Source organism: Oryzias latipes, chromosome 14, assembly GCF_002234675.1.
Source record: "Oryzias latipes chromosome 14, ASM223467v1".
NCBI lineage: Eukaryota > Metazoa > Chordata > Actinopteri > Beloniformes > Adrianichthyidae > Oryzias > Oryzias latipes.
The window spans coordinates 21,763,440-21,786,804 of NC_019872.2; the positions used below are offsets into that span (position 1 = coordinate 21,763,440).

The following is a 23,365-nucleotide window of genomic DNA, read 5'->3' on the forward strand; positions in this document are numbered from 1 at the left end:
TGTGGAGTTTGCATGTTCTCCTTGTGCATGTGTGGGTTTCCTTGGGAGACTTTAGTTCCTTCCACAGTCCGAAAACCTGCTTTATGGGTTCATTGGTAACTCTTAATTCCCTCTCTGTGTGTGTGTGCAGCTGTAACAGACTGAACTGTTCTCAGTGTACCCCACCTACTCTCAGCAGCAGGCTCTGGTGACCCCCAAAATGGATGTATGTAATGTCACCTTATCAACATAGAAACATGCCAAGCCCACTCTGTCCACATGTTCAGGTACCTTTGTTTTAAAGCTCAGCACCAAACACTTAAAGCATTAAAATGTTTTAATATTTAACAACCAGAGTCAAGAGTTTATTGTTACACTCTGCCTATGAAGACATTTAGCACAAAACTTCATAAAAACAAGCCAATTTCTTCTGAAATGTATTTTTTATTGGAAAAAAAAAATTCAGGAAGAAAACTTCAGTAAAGTTTCAGATCCCCAGTGATGCTGTCAACCAGATGAGCCGGACCTGGACCGACCCCCAGTACGGTGCGAGACCCAGGAGCGATTTGAGTCCTTCCTGCATCCTGAATGAGGCTGACTGTGAGACCCGCTGCTCTGGCGCGACTCAGCAACTCAACCAGGGTTTCCTCATCGGGTGCCTTCACCACCACCTTGGGCTGGCCGCAGTACTCCCATTGTTTGAGCAGCTCCGGGTCCCGGCGCTGGACCTGTTTGTATGCTGACACAGCAGCGTGAGAGCACTGAGCGGCCACCTTCCCTTTGCCCATCTTCAGGTCATTCCGAACCACCAGCACCATCTTAAACTCGCCCCCCTCTCCCATCACGCTTGCTTCCACCGCACCGCTCTCCACAGCTTTTATGAAGCTCCGGGATGCTGGGGCTAACCGGGCTCGAAGAAGCCATCCAAGGAGGAGTCCGCAACCCAGACCGGCTGAAACGCCGGCGCCCAGCGGACCAGTGAGCAAATCCATAGTTGAACCTGTGAACACAGTTTGAGTTCATGTTGACTCCAACAAAAGTAAAAGGACGAAAGACCAACAAACTATTGAATTTGTACACCAAAGTCATAAAAAAAAAGTTAACTAAAGTGGATTTATAACAGTAACTTTTATTTTATTTTCTTACAAATTATTCACAAACATTTTAGATAATTGATGTAGCTAATGTAAAGATACAGACACTATTTTTTGTTTTTATAGACTTGTGTTTTATACTTTAGGTTTTAGTTCTTCTTTTTCATTATTAAAAAGTTTCATCAAAATCTGACAGGACTGTTTAAAGAGATCTAGGAGGGTGAGAGGAGGTCTGAGGAATGGAGGAGCAGAGTTTAAGAAGAATGGAGATATGAAGATTTTGGAAACAATAGGAATAGAGCTGATGAGTCACAATGAAGTTATGGGATAGAGGAGTGGAAGCTCGGATGAGGTCAGAGGTCAACATTTGTAAACAACAGTTTGGTTTCATGCAGAGAAAGAGAACCACAGGTCCCCACAAAATCTGGAGTGACAGAGAAGAACGTTGGAGTTGTTCAGGACCCCTATGAGAGCTGGAAGACAGTGGTAAGATGTTCTGGAGGTGGATGTGGGACTGTACCAAGGATCAGCTGTTTGCTGTATGATGGACAGATTTAGAGATGAGATCAGACAGGAATACGTGTGGACTATAATGTTCGCAGATGACATTGTGATTTGTAGTGGGGGAAGGTGGAGGAACATCTAGAGAGGGGAAGGCTTGCCCTGGATAGGAGATGAATCAAAGTCAGCTGCAGCAAGGCTTAATATCTGCGTGTGAATGAGAGGATATGAAGTGGAACGGTGAGGTTACATTGAGCTGAGGTGGAGAAGGTGGAGGACTTTAAGTTCTTAGAGTCAACAGTCCAGAACAGCAGATGGTGTTGGAAAGGGGTGAAGACGCGTCTGCAAGCAGGTTGGAACAGTTGGAGGAAGGTTAGAGGTGGGATGTGTGACTAAAGGGTGTCATCAAGAATAAATGGAAAGGTGTGGAAGACTGTGGTGAGAGCAGCCATGTTGTTAGTTTAGAGACTGGAGGCAGATCTGGAGGTCGCAAAGATGAAGATCTTGAGGTTTTCTTTGAGAAACCAGGATGGAGAGGATCAGGAATTAATCCATCAATGGAACAGATTATGACAGATGTTTTGGAGTTAAATGATTTAGAGGGTTTGGACACGGTAAGAAGAGGAACAGTGATGATGATGATGATGATGATGGTTAAGGAATGTTGAGGTTGGAGAAACCAGGAAAGAGAGGATGACCAAAGAGGTGTAGTGAAGGACAACATGAAGGTAGCTGGAGTGAATGAAGAAGATGAAGAAACATTTTAGATGGAGGTGGATGATCACCCATAAAGGGAGCAGCTGAAAAACCAAAAAAGATTAAAATGTTTTTTAGAAGAGCGTGCGAGGCCGTCCGTGTATGTGGCTCTGCGATGGATGATCAACCCATCCAGGGTGAAGCACACCTTTGACATACAATATAGGAATCAAATGAGCATTGATAATACAAGCAACACCATGAACATTATTTTTATTTTTAAATGTTACTCCACTTTTTTCATGAATAAAACTCATGTTTACCACACTATAAACATCCTTATCAAACAAAGAAATATGTTTTCTTAGCCTTCCTCCAGTCAAATTATTTAATCCTATTTTCCTTTGGGTTTTTCCCGTCTGGGGTCGCCACAGCGAATCAGCTTCTTCCATCTAACAGTCTTCTGCATCCTCTAACACCAGCTACCTTAGTGTCTTCCTTCACTGCATCCATAAACCTCCTATTTGCTCTTCCTCTAGCCTCAGAATCCTTCTACTAATAGATTCACTGTCTCTCCTCTGGACATGCCTGAACAATCTCAGTCTCTGACTTCCTCTCCAAAACCGCTAACATAAGCTGTACCTCCAATGTCCTCATTTCTGCTCCTATCCATCCTGGTCTCTCCCAAAGAGAAGCTCAGCATCTTCATCTCTGCTGCCTCCAGCTCTGCTTCCTGTCTTTTCCTAGACAGCCTAGAGACAGTGCCGCTGTCAATAAACCGAACAACAACACATGGCTGGTCTCCAGTGTTTTTACACCTTTCATTTCATGTTAGCTGGAAATATTTTCTCACACATCACGCTCTTAGTCTTTGGCTTCGCCCAGTGATAACTGTGTTATTTCCGGTTAATTCTAGAACTCATACAACCATTTTATTTCAAATTAAAACATTTTGATGACTCCGGAACGTTTCTGATTCTGTGTTTACGGAAAGCCTGAAGGGGGGGACACATAACGCGGTGGGACCGGCTCGAAGACCGGGGCTACATGGCCTCATAGCATCAGGAAGCACAGCTAACTTACCGAGATTAGAAAGAGAATCACTTCGTCAGCATTTGCTTTGCGACAAAATAACTCAAAGAACTTAAATTTAGTAAATCAGCTGAAAATATATATATAATTAAAAGTCTCACTCCAGCAAGATCGTTTATGTTCACCACAAACTGAGAGCACATGAGCTGGCTCTATACGCGTCTTCTTCTTCTGTCATCGATGGTCGACAAACAGCGCCTCACAGTATACATCGCCACCTACCGGCCTGCAACGTGTAATGTTTTTTTTTTGACAAAAGTAACACGAAAACAACCTAATTAAAAAGTTAAAAAGTCAAACCACGAGAACAATAAAACTCATAAACAGTAAAAATCAATAGTTTCATTATAAGTAGCTTTACAAATGGATGACAAGATGAAATACAACAGTAATGATTCTAACTATTTAACAGTTTTTTTATTGTCAATTAGTTGTAGAGGGACATGTAAAGACAGAAAAACACATGCAGAAAGGAATACATGAAAAAACTGTAAAATGCAAACAAAAACAGTTAAACATAAATACATTTATATCTTTAAACTTTTAACTTTTATTTGTGTTTCTGAACAACTTTTTAATGTTTAATTTATTTTTTCCTTCATTTCTTTTCATTTCAATAACACTACAAAAACAAAACTGTACTCAAGTTATTATAAATGGGAAATGAAAGGGAAGGGAAAGAAGAACACTTTTTTCTGCCCTTTTACATTCTTAAAAAAAGCAACATTGTGTCTTATTTCAAAATGTGGGTATCTGGACTTACAGTTGAGCAAAAAAGTATTCAGTCACCCACCAATTGTGCAAGTTCTCCCACTTAAAAAGATGAGAGGTCTGTAATTTTCATCATAGGTATACCTCAACTATTAAAGACAACAAATGTTAAATATTTTTTTTATATAATTTTTTTGTAAATTATGGTAGAAAATAATTATGTGGTCCATAAAAAAAGTTCAAGTCAGTACTTTGTGATATACCCATTGTTAGCAATTGCAGCAATCAACATTTTTCTGCAAGTCTTCACAAGGTTTTCTGTTGCTGGTATTTTGGCCCATTCCTCCATACAGATCTCCTCTAGAGCAGTGATGTTTTGGGGCTGCCACTGAGCAACAAAGACTTACTATGAGGTTGAGATCTGGAGACTGGCTAGGCCACTCCAAGACATTGAAATGCTTTTTATGAAGCCTCTCCTTTGTCACCTGGGCAGTGTGTTTGGGATGGTTGTCATGCTGAAAGATCCAGCCATGTTTCATCTTCAATGCCCTTGCTGAGGAAAAAAGGTTTTCACTCAAAATCTGATGATATATGGCCCCATTCATTATTTGCTATACAAGGATCAGTCGTCCTGCTGAAAAACAGCCCCAAAGCATGATGTTTTCACCCCCATGCTTTACAGGTATGGTGTTCTTTGGATGAAATGTAGCCTTCTTTCTCCTCCAAACCAGATGAGTAGAGTTCTCACCAAAAAGTTCTATTGGGGTTTAAACTGACCATTGGACATTCTCCCAATCCTCTTCTGGATCATCCAAATGCTCTTTAGCAAACTTTAGATGGGCCTGCACATGTACCGGCTTTAGCAGGGGGTTACGTCTGGCTCTGCAGGGTTTGATTCCCTGGCGGTGTAGTGTGTTACTGATGGTAGCCTTTGTTACTTTGGTCCAGCTCTCTGGTGGTCATTGACTAGGTCGCCCGTGTGGTTCTGGGATTTTTGCTCACTGTTCTTGTGATCATTTCGACCCCACAGGGTGAGGATCTTGCAGTTGTGTCCTGGCTCTTGTTCTTATAATTCATCTATGACCAAGTATATTGTGCTTTGTATTTGTTTGTCTTCTTCTATTCTAATCTACATGATCCATTTTCCTCTTGAACCAATAAAGACGCTAAGATTTGATGGTGAGCTTTTTCACATGCGGACATGTGTATTCATTCCCTTCAGTATCATCAATGGTACTGGTTATACATATTCATCATTAAAAGCGCTCAATACATCCGCAGCTTAGATGTCGTTCTGGAAACCCTCTACCTTTTTTAATTTCTTGAAAGGCATTTCTGAGTGCAACAATTCTCCTGTAACATTGGGCCACCAGCAGTTTCTGTGACATCAGGATCGACATACCCAAAGCTACCACAAGAGGAAGCCAAAATAACATCAGAGGAGCACAAACGCAACACTACCATGACACAAGCTCCAACAGGATAAAAAAAGTTTTAGTCCAGGTGTTTTTTCAGTCATTATAGTCTATTGTCAGCCACTGGGTCAAACAGTTAAGTTTATGACAAAGGTTCCACTACAGTTGATGCTGGTCGGATTTTTGAATTGGATAAATCAACTGATTTAATCAAATATTCCCACAGTTCATTCTTATTTATTGTTTAGAAACCTTGAACTACACATTGAAGTGAAAATAATTATTGAAAAGGATCAACTCATTATTGATGCCTGTACCTACATGTTCTAACTTTTTATAGATTTATTCCTTGAAGTTGGGAGGGTTGACCTCAGTGGCTCTAAAAAGCTCTCACAGAGCTGTGATAGTAAAAGATTAAACTCAAGTTAGGAAGGAAACAGAGCTTCACAGATGGGTTTTGGCTTTAAACACATGTTCCAGTGTTTCTGAGTTTGTTTGTCTCTTTCCTGACCTCTTACCCCCTGCCGATTAAGCAGGTATTTGTATTTCTTCCTGTTCTCCATCAGGCTCGTTTGGGGAGGTCATTGCTTGGTTGCGATGACTGTTGTAGTTGCTGGTGCCAAAGGGAATCGCTGTGTGAAGCAGACATATCTGTCATGATTGCTAGTTTTTACCTGTTTTTGGGAGGATCAGGATCTTTTTGCATTATTGGTGGGTAGTGGTGTTAGAGGTTCGGCATTTATTTTATTTCTTTTTTTTAAATGTTGTGCTACATCCAGGTGTAAAAAAGCTGTATAAACAAATAATTGTTTGATTCATTTATCCTTTTGGTTGTTAAATGTTTTTTTTTTCCAGTTCATTCTGCGCACATTTTGTACAGTGCCAAAGCCTGGTACAGATGTTTGGTGGAAAGTTCCTAAATTTGATGCTTAATAAGAGCTGCTCCTTATTTATTGAAAGAAGTTAAATAAAAGTCATGGTCAAACTTTTCTGATCAATCAGAAAACTTTGTTTAAGTTATTTTTTCTGGTATGGTTTCAAGTTCGTCCCTTCCTTGGATGGACTTGGTTGCGTCACAGTACAGTGTGCGGTCAGCTTCAGTCACTAAAATAGATCTAGCAGAATGTCCTCCCATGCAGGACCCTGGGTTCCTGCTCAGCCACTTTCACACGGTGAAACAGGAACCAAGCGCTGCGTCTGAAGCTCCAAGGATCAGTTCATGTTGCTAACCTATAAAGGACCTCAGTTTGGCCCAGCATGACGATCAACAGTAAATTTGAACCAATGCTGCCCCCTGTTGTAGAACAGAGAACCATGTAAGACCAAAACTTACAGATTTATTTTTTAGAATAAAGATGTTTACACATTTAATTTATGTTCTATTTTTCTTATCTTCTGTTTGATGTTTTTTCACATCAGATGTCATGTTCCAAGCTGCCTACGCTCTATGCCCCAGATGTTTCTTGATGACATTCACTCACCGGCCGGCGGCCACTCTTCCTAGTACCAGGTTGGACCCTATATTGCCATCAGAACTGCCTTAATCCTTAGTGGCATAGATTCAACAAGGTACTGGAAACATTCCTTAGATAGTTCGGTTTATATTGACATGACATGACAGCATCACACAGTTGCTGCAGATTTGTCAGTTGGACATCCATGATGCCAATCTCCTGTTCCGCCCAAAGGTGAACTATTGGATTGAGATCTGGTGACAATGGAGGCCATTTGAGTCCAGTGATCTCATTGTCATTTTCAAGAAATCAGTCAGATTATTCCAGCTTTATGACATGGTGCCTTATCCTGCAGGAAGTTGCCATCAGAAGAAGGGATGGACGTGGTCAGAAACAAAACTCGGGTAGGTTGTGGGGTTGTAACCATCCTAAATTGATACTAAGGTGTCCAAAGTGTGCCAAGAAAATATCCCCCCACTCCATTACACCACCACGATCAGCCTGAATTGTTAAATTCTGACCCTACCGTCCGCACACCACAGCAGAAATGAAGACTCATCAGACCAGACAATGTTTCTCCAATCTTCTATTGCCCAATTTTGGTGAGCCTGTGGGAATTGCAGCCTCAGTTTCCTGTTCTTAGCTGACAGGAGTGGCAGCTAGTGTGGTCTTCTGCTACTGTAGACAATCGGCCTAAAGGTTGGACATGTTGTGCGTTCAGAGATGCTCTTCTGCAGACCTCGGTTGTAACCAGTGGTTCTTTAAATTCCTGTTGTCTTTCTGTCAGCTGGAACCAGTCTGGCATCAACAAGACATTTCCACCCACAGAACTGCCGCTCAATGAATATTTTCTCTTTTTCACACCATTCTCTGTACACCCTAGAGATGGTTGTGGGCGAAAATCCTGGTAGATCATCAGTTTTTAAAATAGTCAGACCAGCCCATCTGGCACCAACAACCCTACCACTTTCAAAGTTCCACTCCAGTCACCTTTCTTCTCCATTCTGATGATCGGTTTGAACTACGGCAGATTGTCTGGACCATGTCTACCTGCCTATTAAGTTGCTGCTACAGTTAGACAAGTGTGCCTGATAAAGTGGCCAGTGAGTGTAGCAACAGATTGATTCTTTGTTGAAGAGATTTCATGAGTGTCACCTGTCATGAGGGATTGTGTGTGTATGAAAAATGTGCAAACATGACAGTATAAGCAGAGAAGACTGTGTGACGTCAGTCAGATGAGCTCATTCAGGGGTTCCTGTTCATTAAAGTGTGAGGTGTCATCTGTCACCATGTAATTGGGTTAGTATTCTCAGTCTCATATGACGAGGGCAGTGGCTTTACCAGCTCAATCTAATTTAAGTTTATAACTGGTTTGCAGAACTCAGACATTTGGACTGAAATGACTAGACCTGCAGATATGTTTTAGTCCTGTTTATTCTATACCACAGAATTTTCTAAAAACAGGACTTTAGCTTCTGGATTCTATGCTGTCAGCAATATTACAGGTGAAGATTTGGGAAGTTTTTCTTCATCTGCCTTTTGCTATTCTGTTTCCTCCCAAACTCCACAAAAACTCAAGACAACGTCCCATTTAACCCTTGTGCTATCTTAGATGACCCCAACCTTGCATTGACGTGTTATTCCTACCATGACAAAGGTGGATAAAGGTGGAAAGATTCCATGTAATCCATGGACACCAGTGAAGATCACAAATCATTGAAGAAAAAAGGTTCAGAGCACTGTCTAGTCAGTGGGTCTAGATGACCCAACTCTCAATGTTAAAGTGCCTAACATAGCACAAGGGTTACGCTCTGATTTAGATCGCAAAAGAACATTGTTTTTATTCGAATGTTGGTCTCCATTGTTGCTGCCCCCACAAGTTGTTTCTTATTTTGTTTTTTCTTCTTCACCTCCAGGAACTTAAAAACATGTTGCCAGACTCGGCCTCCACCCCCGAGGTTACAGTGACCTGCTGGAGAACAAGAAGTGCTCTAAAATATTCAAACATGGTGACGCACGGCTGAGGACTTCTGCGGTGATGACCTGAAAAATCCCAAGCCCCATGGTCATTTAGGGAGTTAGCTGAACCCCCTTTGCCCAAATGTTGTTTGAAGGGTGCTCCAGAAAATGATCTACCTATTTATAGACCTTTTAATTAGACTGCCCCTCCTGGGGTTTTACTGGGCAAAAGATGAAATCTTTGAATGTTTCTGTCGTTTTATTTTTCGCCAGCCCCACTTTCCCCAGCAGTCCCATGTAAGTGCTCTGTCGCTCACTGGCCCCCTTCATCCCCACACCCTGCACCCAAGTTATGATGGGTAGAGTCCTGTTGCCCTACATTGCTACTGGGGCTCCAACACAGGGTTTGAGTTGAGCTCAGAGCACCTTGTGGATGAAACATCAGCAAGACGGTGAGTTTACTCTTTTTGCACGATGCAAAACAAAGACAGCGGTGTTCCATGACAGGCCTACTTTGTTTAAACCTTTTTCTTTCAAAAGCGCTCTCCATTTGTCTCTGTGTGGTCATCTCTGTTTGAAATGTGAAAGCTGATTACAGCGTATTCAGTTTCTCATCCCAACGCGTGCGTAACTCCTCATTGTCCCTCGCTCCAGCCTGGGTTGTTTTGGAAGAAGAGATTGCGCAATCCAGAGCTGGAGCAGCACTGAGCTTCTGTATGTCACCCTGGCAGCGGAGGGATTATGAAACGGTTTACTGTGTGGAAAAATACAACTGAATCTAATTAATAATCAGATCAGCTGTTTTACCATCAAGTACACAGTCTGCAGATACAGCGCAAGCACATGTTTTCCACCAATTTCCTATTTTTTTGCTTCAGGATGTGAGAATTCAAGAGTTCAAGTCTCTTCCTGCATAGAATTCTGTTTTCTCCAGAGAACAAATTATAGGGTATTTTGAACATGTTTGTGAATGTGTGGTGAGATTTGTGTTGAAAAGCTTGTGTTTGCAGTTCCCAGAGAGAGCTGAGGCTACATTACATGAGTGATACTCGAGCTTCAGAGATATTGTGTGTATCCTTCAGGATCACTACTGTTGACTCACTGAGTACTCCCAATTATGTCTCAAATCTAAGCTCATGGAAAAGTCCCAGAAAGTGTTAAGCAAGACTCTTGCAGGTTTTAGCGGTGCATCATCCTCCACTGAAGAAAACGACAAGTCGAATCAGAAACTGCAGGCCGTGTGAGGTTTAAAACAGGAACCAGAGGCCCGAACGCAGGGTACAGGATGGAAGGATTGGGTTCAATGTCTGCATGAGGACCTGACAATTCCTCCAGATGGCGAGCTGCATACCTCAGCGTCAGAATCACCGTCTCAAAGCTCACTGACAGATTCCTGAGCACCCAGAGGTCGTGCAGCGACACACTCACATAGTTGCAGGCCTTTGATGAGAAAAAACATTATTTTATTTTTTTTCAACACTTGTAGGCCTTCTGTTCTGGAAGGATGAAGATGAATGTTGTTCCTGGTGTGTCAGTTGCTGCCTCAAAAACTACTAAACTGCATTTAAAGGACCCTATGCAGACACTGAAAGCAGAACATGTTTTTTGGTTTTTAATCAGCTTTTGTAAGGCATCTTAGTTTTAAAGACATTGCTGCAATAAAGTCAGTTATTAAAATTATGTTAAAATGTTGTAGGATAAAATGTCAGGTTATTTCAGTTTTCAATGTGTGAGTTAAGAATAAATGTGTCATCGACGCAAATGAATTACAAGATCAGATTAGTTAAAAAGTGAATCAATTTACCTTTGAAGACCTAGTCTCAGAAAATTGTTCTTAAACATGTTCTTTTTCTGATGATGGAGGACATATTTAAAGAAAATTAAGCTTAAAACTGCATTTCTGAGAATGTCTTTATTCAAATTGTGAGTTGAGAGCAGATGAAATAATGTTGTTGGGAAAAGCTTGTAGCTGCGTAGAAAATATGCTTGGTGTATGGAAGCATTTCTGTTACATAATTAAAAATAAAAGTCAATACCAGAAAGGCTTTTTCATTTTCATCAATTGACTCAAAATGAAAACGAAAAAGCAATCCGCCAAATGTTTTTTTTTTTTAATTACGTCACAGAATAAGAAATGTTTGAGTAGAAAATGTAAAAGCATTTTGAAGGATAGATTTTTAATTTTATTGTTTAAGTCATTTGATGCAGTTACATTGTGGAAATGAAAAAGCATTTCTGTTAATCCATTTTAATTGTCAAATTATATATTTCTAATTGAATATTGCTACACATTTACCAGAGAACTTTTTGAAAATGAAATGTCAAATACCATTTTCTTTATCATTTTAATTACATGACAGAATAAGCAGAGTTGAAGAAGAAAAAGAAAAAGACGTTTGGCGGATTGCTTTTTCATTTTATTTTTGAGTCAACAAACACAGTTTCATTGTGAAAATGAAAAAGCATTTCTGGTATTGACTTTTATTTTTAATTATGCAATAGAAATGCTTCCAAATTGGTGAGCCTCAAACTCCCTGCTTACTGACAGACTTTAGACGACTAGATCCATGGACGTCTGGTATCTGGGTCAAAACTGTACAGCTGCAATGCAAAGACTGAATCTTAACCCTTGTGCTATCCTAGGCACTTTAACATTGGGAGTTGGGTCATCCAGACCCACTAGCCCTTGTGCTATCCTAGGCACTTTAACATTGGGAGTTGGGTCATCCAGACCCACTAGCCCTTGTGCTATCCTAGGCACTTTAACATTGGGAGTTGGGTCATCTAGACCCACTAGACAGTGCTCTGAACCTTTTTTCTTCAATAATTTGTGAACCTCACTGGTTTCCATGGATTACATGAAATCTTTCCACCTTTATCCACCTTTGTCATGGCAGGGAGAACACGTCAATGTAAGGGTGGGGTCATAGGACATCACAAGGGTTATGAAAGTAAAAAGACCCTTGTTTTAAGAAAAAGTGTTATTTTTTGTCTTGAATAAAATATAATCTTATTAAGAAAGTTTTTCAATAACAAAATCATCTTGGTTTAGGAAATCATCTAGACTTTTTTTCTTAAACCATAAACTCTTGGTCAGAACATTTTTCTTACCCCATTGTCAGATTATTATTTTTTTTGGCACAATGAAAGAAAATCTGCCAATGGGGGTAGAATTCTTTTACTTATTTTTATAAGGGTTCTGTTTTGCAATGTGGATAGCTCCACTATTGCTCACCGTATTTGTCACACAGGTAATGTTAGGGTGGGGGTGAGAGTGGTTGTAAGCTAGAGAGAGAGTGTGGAAAGCTTGGAGCTTTCAGCAACAGGCGGGGGAATGGGGACGGGATTGCTCTGCGGCAACAGTCCCGCTCACAACTCAGAGGTGAATTTCTAATGAACTCCTGCCGCTCTGCAGAAAGTAAGTGCTAGAAAATGACACAGTTCTTTTTAAAATTTTGGCTAAAAGCGTTAAATCATAATTTAAAAGACTGGGAACGCTTTGAAAATTGATCAAAAGATGATCAGAGTGGGACGTCAAAACGTTTCTTGAAACTATGGTTTTAAAAAAAAAGGGCTTCTCCATTTTTTCCAAATTCCATCTTCGTTTGATTTAAATCAGTAGTTATGCGAAAACCTTTTCCTAATCAAGATTATTGGATTTTCTGAATGAATATCCTGTAAATCACAGTCCGAGCTGATCCTAAATCACATCAGACCTCATGAATCTGAACTGGATTTACTGGGTTTTCGTGCCCAGCCCCAGGTTGAAGTGGAGATGAGACTGATCTGTCGGCACTGGACCACTGTCAGTGAATGCATCATCAACAGGTTTGGATATGATGGGCATGTTTGAGTCAAATGAGGAGATTTACTGAGATTCATCATGTATTTATTGTGGAAAGATTTTGAAAGTAATTTTAATACTAAAACATATAGGATTTCAGTTAAGGATGACTGCGTGTTTTTTGTTTTTTTTTGTTAAAATTTTGCTTAAATAAGTTATTGAAAACATCCTGCAGTTAAACCATTGGTAAGGAGCCTGATCCATATGAAGGCATAAATCTATTGCTTGTTCTTAAACATGAAACAGGTTTTAAGTCACAGAGAATTTACCCCTAAACCCCAAAGAAAAAAATGCTGGTTGCTGGTTCGAAGCCACTTCATTTCACAAGTAATTCGTGTGACCGTTAAATCATTTTTTCAGCCGCCCAGAGTTTGTTTAAATCTTGTTTTAAGGGCAGAAAGGCATCAAGTGAAACAAAGTGGTAGATTTTTGGGAAATGATGGCAGCAGGGGTTTATGGTCAATTTAATGTACAAACATGTTGTTATTCTCCTTCCATGGTGGAGATTTTTTTATTTAAAGGTAGATAAACTCTCAAGACAAAGTGCACACAGAAAAACTGCCCTGACTTGCATTTAGCAGCAGTGCTCAGATCAGTCGAGTACTGAGCTTAATCAGTCAAGCACAGGCCCGATCGCGTTACCAGTGAGATGAAGGATGCAGGAGCAGGAAAATACCTGCCTGGAGTGTTTTGGGTTCTTGTGCTTTGCTGTATGGGAGTCTGGGTTTGATCTGGACTCGTGTTGCTGCTTTCTGTCTCAGCAGGATCACCTCCGGATGAAAAAATGACGGAGACTAAGGCCGAGAGTGAGCTTCCACAGGGGCGCCCTGGTGTTCAGGAACAGACAGGTAACCATAATTTAAAGCTGAGCTGCATGTAACATAAACTAGATGAGAAAATTTAGCTGAATGTTTCTCGTGAAGTTGACTCTGTCTGGATGAAGATTTCCTTCTTATCTGCCTGATTCAGAGGTCGAAGACACACTTCAGGTGTGTTGGGTCTTAATAAAATTAAAGAGCAACTCAGCCTGTGATATAATAAGACATATATTTGTGAAAAGTGTTGATTTATTTTAAAATAAGGTTTGCCTGGTAAACAAATGAAACATGGCATGCCCTGTTAAAGGTCTGACTCAAAAAATGTCCTAGATGTGATTTTACAAAATCCACAAATTTTTCATATTTAAAGCTGCAGCCATTGTTTGGAAACATTCACAACATTCTTTTTACTTGATTTATGTAAAAACATGATACCGTTAAGTGGAGTGTTTTTTTTAATAAAAGGAAGCTGATATTCAGTTGGTGTGTCAGTTTGGTGTAAAAAAATTAGTGTTTGAAGCAGCAATGACCACCTGCTTTGGTCATCGTTGTGGCCCAAAAAGAACATATGAAAGGCTGTTAAAAAAATCTTAGAAGACTTTTGCTTAGCAGATTTTCACTATTTTTTATTTTGTACTCCGAAGTGAGATTTATTGAATTTTCTGAATTAGAATTAAATAGGTTTATTTCAAGCATTCAGACCCTAAAATACAAAAAAAATTAAGATAAATAAACAGAAGAAATATCTGTACATAGATGTGTAAAACCTTGGATGATCAATCATGACAAATTGGAAAATTAAAAGTTTAAGGGAACTTTGACGTACATACATCCATATACACTAGTAAAATGATGCCATCATAAGTACTCTTAATAAATAGATATACAGTATTTGTACTTATAAAATACATGACACACTGAATACATTGAATATGTATTTTGTCAAAAAATGTAAATGAGAGGGCTGTTTCTCATTTGAAAAATTGATCGAAAATCTTTGAAACTTTAGTGCAAAAACATTCATATTCATGGAAATGCTTTGATGTCCTCACAGAAAAAAACAACTGCTTTTGTCATCATGGTACAGCTTAGTATCAACTTCCAAAAACAGTAAATAAATGAAAACATCAGAATTTCTGGTTATTCATTCCTGATCTTAAGAAAGTAAAAAAAGACCCTAGTGTCCAGAAAAAAAAAAGTCTTATTTTTGTGTTGCAAGAAAGATAATCTTATCAAGAAAGTTTTTAAAAGAAAAATATAATTTTGAGAAAACATGTCTCAGAACAAGAATTTTTTAATGAAAAATAACTATTCCTGGTAGGAGGTTTTTTTCACTGCAAACTATTTAATCCTTGCAAAGCTTAATTCCCCCTTTTTAGAATGCCTTTGTGTTTTCTTATTCTCTGATTTCTTGTTAAAATAAAGATTTCTTGCTGCGTGGACAGATCATTTTACTAATTTGTAGTAATAGTGTTCTTTTCTTATTTTTGGCCTATACCTCTTTTGTAGTGTTATCCCATTGGCAGATTTTTTTTTTTTTTTGCTTATTTAAAGATTCTTTTTTAAATGTAAAGAATTTTTGACTTTTTTTTTAGGGGGGCTGTTTTAGCAGTGGTATTTTTTTTACTAAACTGAGTGTAGAAATAGATGTTGATGCATTTGCTTGATTAAAGGTAAAACAATCTTTTTTACTTGAGCTCTTGTTGGTCAACAGGATCATAGAAATTGGGGTGTTGTCAAGGATACGATAGCGTTTTAACCAAAAAACCTAAACTGGACTGGAAAATGAAAAAGCTCTGATCAAATGTGACAAAAACTCCAACGGGACTCAACCGAAACTTAATGGATGGAGTAAAAATCCAAGAATCTGGATCTAAACATACTGATGCACAATTTGCAAAAGGATAAATGTTAATATTCATAAAACCAGGGCGATAGGAAAGTGAAGGGTGGGGGGCAGAAACAGAAAGACAATAATACTGAATCCAACAAAGCAGCAAAAACAACAAAAATCAAGACTTGTCTCTCATGAGACATCTGAAAATACTCAGTGTCTTCAAAGACAACTGTTAAAGAGTCTGTTTATGACTTTGTGCTGAGAGGACTTTCACTGACGGCATGTGGTGAGAGGATAAGGAGGTATTCACTGAAATACTGACACAGCAGCCGCAGCAAAAGTCATGATAAAGATTCATTTTGCCCAAAATTCCTTTCAAAAAATCAAACGTCAAAAGTCACAATTGACAAATAATATTTTGAACAATTCTAACAGATCTTTTGGAGTTGTAGCTGCATCCTAACAGCTACAGTCTGCAGGGCCCCCCTTCACATTTCTGCTCAGTTACAAAAGTATGGCCTCCTGCGGCACAAAGACGGCATCGGTCTGACTCTTTTTATCTCAATTACCTTCTTTGAACCCTCTTAAATTCAAACTTTACTCACTCTTTTGGAGGTTAAAACAACAAATTGATTGCTTATCTTTCAGTTATTATGCAAACTTTATGGATCAATATAGCAAATTAATCCGCACGAGGATTTTAGAGATTTTCTTTGCCCTTCCCAGAAACACCCCTGAACTACGGCCGTGCCAGAATTTAAACAAACTCCAGAACAACAGTCTCTGTGGCACTAAAGCTGGAGGTTCTGAACAACAAACACCAGCAGGGAAAAGAAAGATTTGCCAAAATTGTTGTGACTAAAGAAAAGAACCACAGCCTGCAAAGCCAGACGGAAACTTGAACTGGCTGGGCAGGAAAACAGGAGTTGCTCTGGAAGATTCTGAGGTTCTGCAGGTCATTCAGAGCAGCACGTCATCCTGATCAATCCCAACATTTGAAATACTTTAGTTTTTGTTTGGATGTTTTAACTGTTTTTAGAAATACTGATCTTTTCCTTAAAGTATCTAAAGCAAAAAAAGTTTCAGAGGAATTTCTGTGATTTGATGACTGCACACACGCTACCAAGCAAGGCCAACATTGTCGACAAGAAAAAAACATCTGCAGCTTCTACACCGATTCAATTACTCTTATCATTGTCAGTCTGTGAGACCAATGAAAACCAGGAGCAGAAGAAGTGACTGCGATCACAGAGAGATCCTCCACTTTCCTGTTGGCTTATTTGAATGATTTAAACTTTTTGGACAAATCTAGTTGGATTACTCCAGTACTGTGCTAAAAGAATAGCTGCTGCTAACGCCCTGAAGGAATCGCAGCAGCAATCAGCCTCAAAGCTCTGATTTTACCATTTGCTCATTTTTTTATTTTTTATTTAACCTTTTTTTAGCCAGGAATTGTCCAATTGAGATTAAGAATCTCTTTTTTAAGGTAGTCCTGGCTAGGGGAAACAATAAATTACATTTACAATAAAAAAGTCAACATTTAAAACAAAAAATAAATAAAAATGACGGCTTATGTAAAACAGGTAATGTTAAAAGTGACTTTCCCTTCCAATCTCAGCCTGGATTTAAAAATATTCAGAGGAATGATTTCTTATAATTTCCAGCTCTTTTGAAGAGTGTTCCATGTGGAGGGGGCAGAAAAGACAAAAGCTTTTTTTCCCAGTTCTGTATGAGCAAATGGAACAGCGAGCAATGGTCATTTGAACGCAGTCCGTATGATTCCACAGTCCTCAGCTTGATCAAGCTGCATGTGTAGGAAGGTAAAAGTCCAAGAAGAGATTTATAAATAAAAATGCACCAGTGTGTGAACCTCCTTGACAGAGAAGACCATCCCACTCGAGAGTACAGTTCACAATGATGGGTCGAGGCCTTACAGTTTGTTACAAACCTCAAAGCGGCGTGATACAAATTTTAAATAAATTTCTCATATTATATACACAAACTTGGAGCTAGATTCTGCAGAGGATTTAATCAAGGCCATATTTTGTCAAGAATAAACCGTAAAATCCACTAAATAATTTGCACAAAGTCATTTATAAACATTTGTACACACACATAATAACGAGACCCTTATCTTATTATTATGATCAAAATTTTCCAAAAAAAAACATTGGGGTTCATGTTTTCTCCCCTGTAGTTCATCATCATTCCACTAGGGGCAGTAGAAGGGCTTTTCATGCTCATTTCAAATTACTAATTTTTCAAAAATGTATGGTGATAATAATCTATTATATAAATATATATATATATATTCAAATGGCCGCTCAATTTATAGAAATAATGCTAGCATTGTTTGTCATCTGTTGTTTATAATACAGTTGCATCATGTTAAAAACGTGTGGATTAAATTTTTTTTTTTATGGATTAAACTTAAAAGCAGGTAAAAAATGTCCTTTTTTCCCAAACACACATGCCAATATAAACTTACTCTCTCTCTCTCTCTCTCTCTCTCTCTCTCTCTCTCTCTCTCTCTCTCTCTCTCTCTCTCTCTCTCTCTCTCTCTATAAACCATTTCTCTGAATTGGTATGTCATTGAATGGTGGATCACTGAATGCTTGGAGCTCTACAACTTCAACAGGACTTTAAGAGCCTTCATAGGAAACTAAATAAAGCTGTGGAAAACCACCCTTGAAGCCAATAGGAAGCCACTTGTACAAGTGTCCATCAAATGTGGGAAATACCAAGGTGATGCTCTGTCCCCACAGCTGTTCTGCATAGGTCTGAACCCCTTCAGCCAAATAATCAACAAGACTGGCTATGGATACCGGCTCAGAAATGGGGCCAACATCAGTCACCTCCCCTACATGGATGACATCAAGCTATATGCTAAGAGCGAGCGTGACATTGACTCCCTGATCCACACCACCAGGATCTACAGTACTGACATTGGGATGTCATTCGGGCTCGAGAAATGCAGCCGGATGGTGACAAAGGCTACGTTCACACTGCAGGGCTTAATGCTCAATTTGGATTTTTTGAAAAAATCCGAATTGTTTGCTAGACCGTTCACATTTCCAAGTAAATCCGAACTTTTGTGATCTCCATTGTGACCGTGACACGACCCAAACGAGACCCGCATGTGCAGAAGCCAGAAGAATACTCAACGGTGAACGACGTCACTTGTTGTTTGTGGAGCCAACGTTAACAATGGATGTCAACAACAGTGTTGTCAAAAGCGGAGCTCTTTTTGTAATATTAAATTTATTTTCACGAAGGAGCAGCACAATTACAATCTTCTCATTTTAAGAAGGCATTGGAGTCGGGATCGTCTGTACCCACTGTTGTGGAATAGGAATGTGTTTGTGTTGGAGCCGCGCGCCGGCGTGTGTGCAAGCGCGTGCCGCGATAGAGAATAGGGGGGGGGGGGGGCAGCGTGGGCGCGCATTCATGTTGTGTGTTACGGAGGACGGTAATAAAAGAAGGTTTCCCCCAGATTAAATGCTATGGACTCTTTATTTACCCGTTCTGGAGAATCTAAGGATCAGGGGCCTCATTTATAAACGTTGCGTACGCACAAAAGAAGGCGTACGCCACTCTCTACGCAATAGTTGAGATTTATAAAAAGCAAACTTGACGGGAAAATGTGCGGTCCTCCACGCAAGCTCTGACCCAGGCGTACGCACAAAAACGGGTTAAATGAGAAACGGCGACACCGTCGGCAGATGGAAGAAACACGTGAAAGTGAAAATGACAATACTGCCTCTCAGAAATAACATGAAGACTTCACAAAGCAAGTCTCAAAATTGACAGCCTACACGAACACCCGTTTGATCGATCAGCAGTGAAACAAACAAAAAAGATCAAACGAAAATTACAAAAGAAATTCAAATGAACACATATTTGCAGAAAGAAAAGTGAAATATGTTCTGCAATATTGGCATGGTGTGCAATTCATCCTCATAAATAATATAGTTAACAGAACGAAATAATGTACAAAACTGATATTCTCGTCAATGTGTCCGTCTGGCGGAGCAGATAGGTGCGGGCGTGCGGACGGACGGACAGATGTACTAATTGTCCACTGGGGAAATTTGTCTTCATATTAAAACATTTCTTCATAAGCTACGGAATTATGGTATTCATGCATATGCCTTTAGTTAGTTTTATTTTTGAAAAAAACAATGTATGGCGTATGTCTCAACCATTCAGAAAGCAACAAGAAATTACATTTGCGCTGAACAATTTCCCATTTCCACATGGATTATTGCCGACATCTGTAGCTTGTCAGATGTAATTAAATGGATGGAAATAGAATGCCCCATCACAATGCGTAATGACGCACAATGGCTGATCTTGCGCTCTTAGAAGATGTGGCAAATGGAAGAATTCGGAGTGAACGCATCTTTAGACAGCAACAAGACTTGCTGGCAAACGAGGACGAGTGGCTTATGAGCCGGTTCTGACTTCCTCCAGCCGTCCTGTTGGACCTCTGCGGGCTTTTGGGCCCGGCGTTACAGAGGAGCACTCGGAGGAACCACGCGTGTCACCCGGTGCATCTGGCGCTCCGGTCCCCCCGGCGCATGCATCTGGCGCTCCGGTCCCCCCGGCGCATGCATCTAGCGCTCCGGTCCCCCCCCCCCTGGCGCTCCGGTCCCCCCGGCGCATGCATCTAGCGCTCCGGTCCCCCCCCCCCCCCCCCCCCCCCCCCCCCCCCCGATGGGGCGCTGTAGCCTCACAACCTCGGATGGTTGTGAGGCTACAGCATTTATGGCGTCTGCCACCGTTTGCCGCTCACGTGCCTTTTTGGCATCAGTAATGCCCACACTGTGCCCTCCAAACAACACTTTTCTCCTCTTTTCCACCTCGCCAACAATAACTTCTACTTCACATTGAGTGAAGATACGTTTTTTTGATTTCCTCTCGGTGTTTGCCATGATTTTGCAATCAATGAATATTCATTTGTGGGCGTTTCACGGACTATTTATGGACAAATATGGGCGTGTCACGAAGCCGCAAAAAGCTGCGCTGCATTTAGAATCGGTTGTGATTTATTAAGGGAAAGATGCGTAGGATGTGCGTGTGCACGGTTTTATAAATCCGAATATTTCTTTGCGTACGCACGTCCTATGTTTCATCCGTACGCCACTTCTGACGCAAATCCTACGCAAAGTTTTATAAATGAGGCCCCAGAACAGGGAGGAGGAGGAGGATCGCTTCGGGTCCCCCGCGCTTCTGAGCACGGTCGGAAAAGCCGGGGAGAAAGAAAAAAAAGTTATCGCGGGAAAGGTTCAACACCACGCTCTGCCATTTAGCTGGAAATTTTTTCAAAAACCGCCCAGTTGCGATAAGAGCCCTGGAGTTTGGCCTGAAAAGAGCGATCAGCCCAAATATTAATCCAATCCGTGACCTGCTTCCCTTCCACTGACTGGTCTCAGCAGCATCGTCCACCATGGTTGATGTTTATGTTCTCGTTCCCGCCTACTTCAACGTAAAATGATGACGTTTGTTGTCTGTCGATGACGTACAGTTCGGAATCAAGTCGCCTGGCCGGTCAGACGGCGGTCGCAATTGAAAAGAACGGCTACAATTCGGAATCAGGACGGCAAACCCACGGGGCCTGGGTCGCAATTGAAAAGATCGGATCTGTGTCATTCAGACTGTCATGAAAAGATCGGAATTGGGCCGCTTAGGGGCAAAAAATTCGGAATTGGGTCGTTTCAGCCTGCAGTGTGAACGTAGCCAAAGAGAGGCAGGGTAGTCCACACAGGAGGGGTCTCACTCCCAGAAGGAACAATAGCAGACATTGAGGACAGTTACAAGTACCTTGGAATTCTGCATGCAAATGGCAACCTGGAGCAGGCAACAAGGAAAGCTGCAACAGCTAAATACCTCCAACGAGTAAGGCAAGTCCTGAGAAGCCAGCTCAATGGCAAAAATAAGAACCGGGCAATAAACAGCTACGCGCTGCCAGTTATCAGATACCCTGCAGGAATAATAAGATGGCCAAAGGAAGAGATACAGACCACGGATGTTAAAACACGAAAGCTCCTCACCATGCATGGAGGGTTCCATCCCAAATCCAGCACCCTGAGACTGTATGCTAGCCGCAAGGAAGGAGGCCGAGGACTAGTGAGCTTAGAAGCCACTATCCAGGATGAAACATCCAAGATGCATGAATACATCAAGCTCAAGGCCCCAACTGACAGTGTGCTCAGTGAATGTCTCAGGCAATGGAGAGCAGAGGATACAGTGCTGGAGGACAGATCCTCATGGGAGGACAAACCCCTGCATGGGATGTACCACCGGACCATAACTGAAGTGGCTGATATCAAGAAGTCCTGCCAATGGCTAGAAAGGGCTGGCCTACAGGACAGCACCGAAGCGCTCATCCTGGCAGCTCAGGAACAAGCCGTGAGCACCAGAGCGATAGAGGCTCAGATCTACCACACCAGACAAGGCCCAAGGTGTAGGCTGTGCAAAGAGGCGCCTGAAACAATCCAGCACATAACTGCAGGGTGTAAGATGCTGGCAGGGAAAGCATACATGGAGCGCCACAATCAAGTGGCTGGAATAATATACAGGAACATGTGTGCAGAATATGGACTGGAAACCCCAAGGTCAAAATGGGAAACACCTCCAAAGGTAGTAGAGAATGAGAGGGCAAAGATCCTGTGGGACTTCCAGATCCAGACTGATAGGATGGTAATGGTGAACCTACCAGACATTGTAGTGGTGGATAAAGAACAGAGGAAAGCCGTTGTGGTGGATGTGGCAGTGCCAAGCGATGGGAACATCAGGAAGAAGGAACATGAGAAACTGGAGAAATACCAGGGACTCAGAGAAGAACTGGAGAAAGCATGGAAAGTGAAGGTGACAGTGGTGCCTGTGGTAATTGGAGCACTCGGGGCAGTAACCCCCAAGCTGGAGGAGTGGCTACAACAGATACCTGGAAAGACCTCAGGCCTCTCACTCCAGAAAACGCAGTGCTAGGAACAGCTAAGATACTGCAGGACCCTCAAGCTCCCAGGCCTCTGGTAGAGGACCCGAGTTTGGAGGAGAAACCACCCACGGAGGGTTAGAGGGGCGTTTTTTTATTTTTTTATATATAGTTATAAAAATTATATTTTGAATCTTTGGGGAGTTAAAAAAACACATTCATTCCAAAATTAGAATCTTCTGTCAATTGTTTGATGTTATGAGTTTTACAGGGCTGAAATGTTTGAGGAACACCAAATTCAGAGGAAATAGAAGCACAAAAACTGGACTTTTCCACATTTGTATTTATCCATAAGTGGTCAAGTGTTTCAGAAAATGTCTTTTGGTGAATATTCTGTCCGTGTGTTTGTGTTTGGGTGGATGGTTAGGTGTAGAAGCTTCGCTGGAAGAGATGAAGCAGAGAGACAGGGAGGAGCGGGAGGAACTGTGGCTGTGGAAGAAACCAGTTCTTACACTCCGTTACTTCTTCATGGAACTGCTCGTCACCCTGAGAGGGTGGATGGGGAGGTGAGGATGAGGTTCAGATGTAAGCAAATACTGCCTTTGTTCTGCAGAATGGCACTCACCCACGCTCCAGCAGATGTTTCCTCTGGTTTCCTTGTGATCCCAGCAAGGCTGGCAAAGGCTTCAGAGATTCGGTTTCATTACAAAACTCTCAAACGACAAATCTTCTGAAAAGTAAACCTATACAAGAAAAAACAGTTTACATATTTACATTTTTGAGGTTCTCTAAAGCTGACAGCTGCTGAGCTGAGTTTGTTTAACAATGATGCAAATTTTGTAATTGTTCGTCTGCAAAAATGCTGAAAGACAGACGCAAGAATGTGTTTTCGTTTAATCTTTGTATCCTGCTCAGCACAAAAAGGTACAAGCAGCACCAGACAAAAGCTGACCTTGAATGTCTCTGTTTTATCATCTTGATAAACATTCACTCTCACTTTTCAGCCTCGTGCTTCCAGCGCCACTCAG

At 41.0% G+C, this 23,365-nt stretch overlaps 1 protein-coding gene across 7 annotated transcripts; it reads right to left on the reverse strand.

Annotated features, from left to right (window-relative positions):
* Nucleotides 1–303: 303 nt before the first annotated feature.
* On the reverse strand, nucleotides 304–23,161 carry ptrh2 (peptidyl-tRNA hydrolase 2). 7 transcript variants are annotated; one of them, XM_020709072.2, is made up of 4 exons: nucleotides 3,354–3,545; nucleotides 1,825–2,478; nucleotides 1,594–1,736; nucleotides 304–979 (listed from the first exon to the last, which is right to left on the reverse strand). In XM_020709072.2, exon 4 carries the CDS (start codon nucleotides 969–971, stop codon nucleotides 456–458), a length of 516 nt encoding a protein of 171 aa, XP_020564731.1. In that variant the 5' UTR covers nucleotides 972–979; nucleotides 1,594–1,736; nucleotides 1,825–2,478; nucleotides 3,354–3,545; the 3' UTR covers nucleotides 304–455. The 7 variants fall into 7 exon arrangements, with proteins under 7 accessions (XP_020564731.1, XP_023818472.1, XP_020564730.1 ...); XM_023962704.1 differs by having other exon boundaries at nucleotides 1,594–2,478; XM_020709071.2 differs by lacking the exons at nucleotides 1,594–1,736; nucleotides 1,825–2,478 and adding an exon at nucleotides 2,913–3,022.
* Nucleotides 23,162–23,365: the final 204 nt, after the last annotated feature.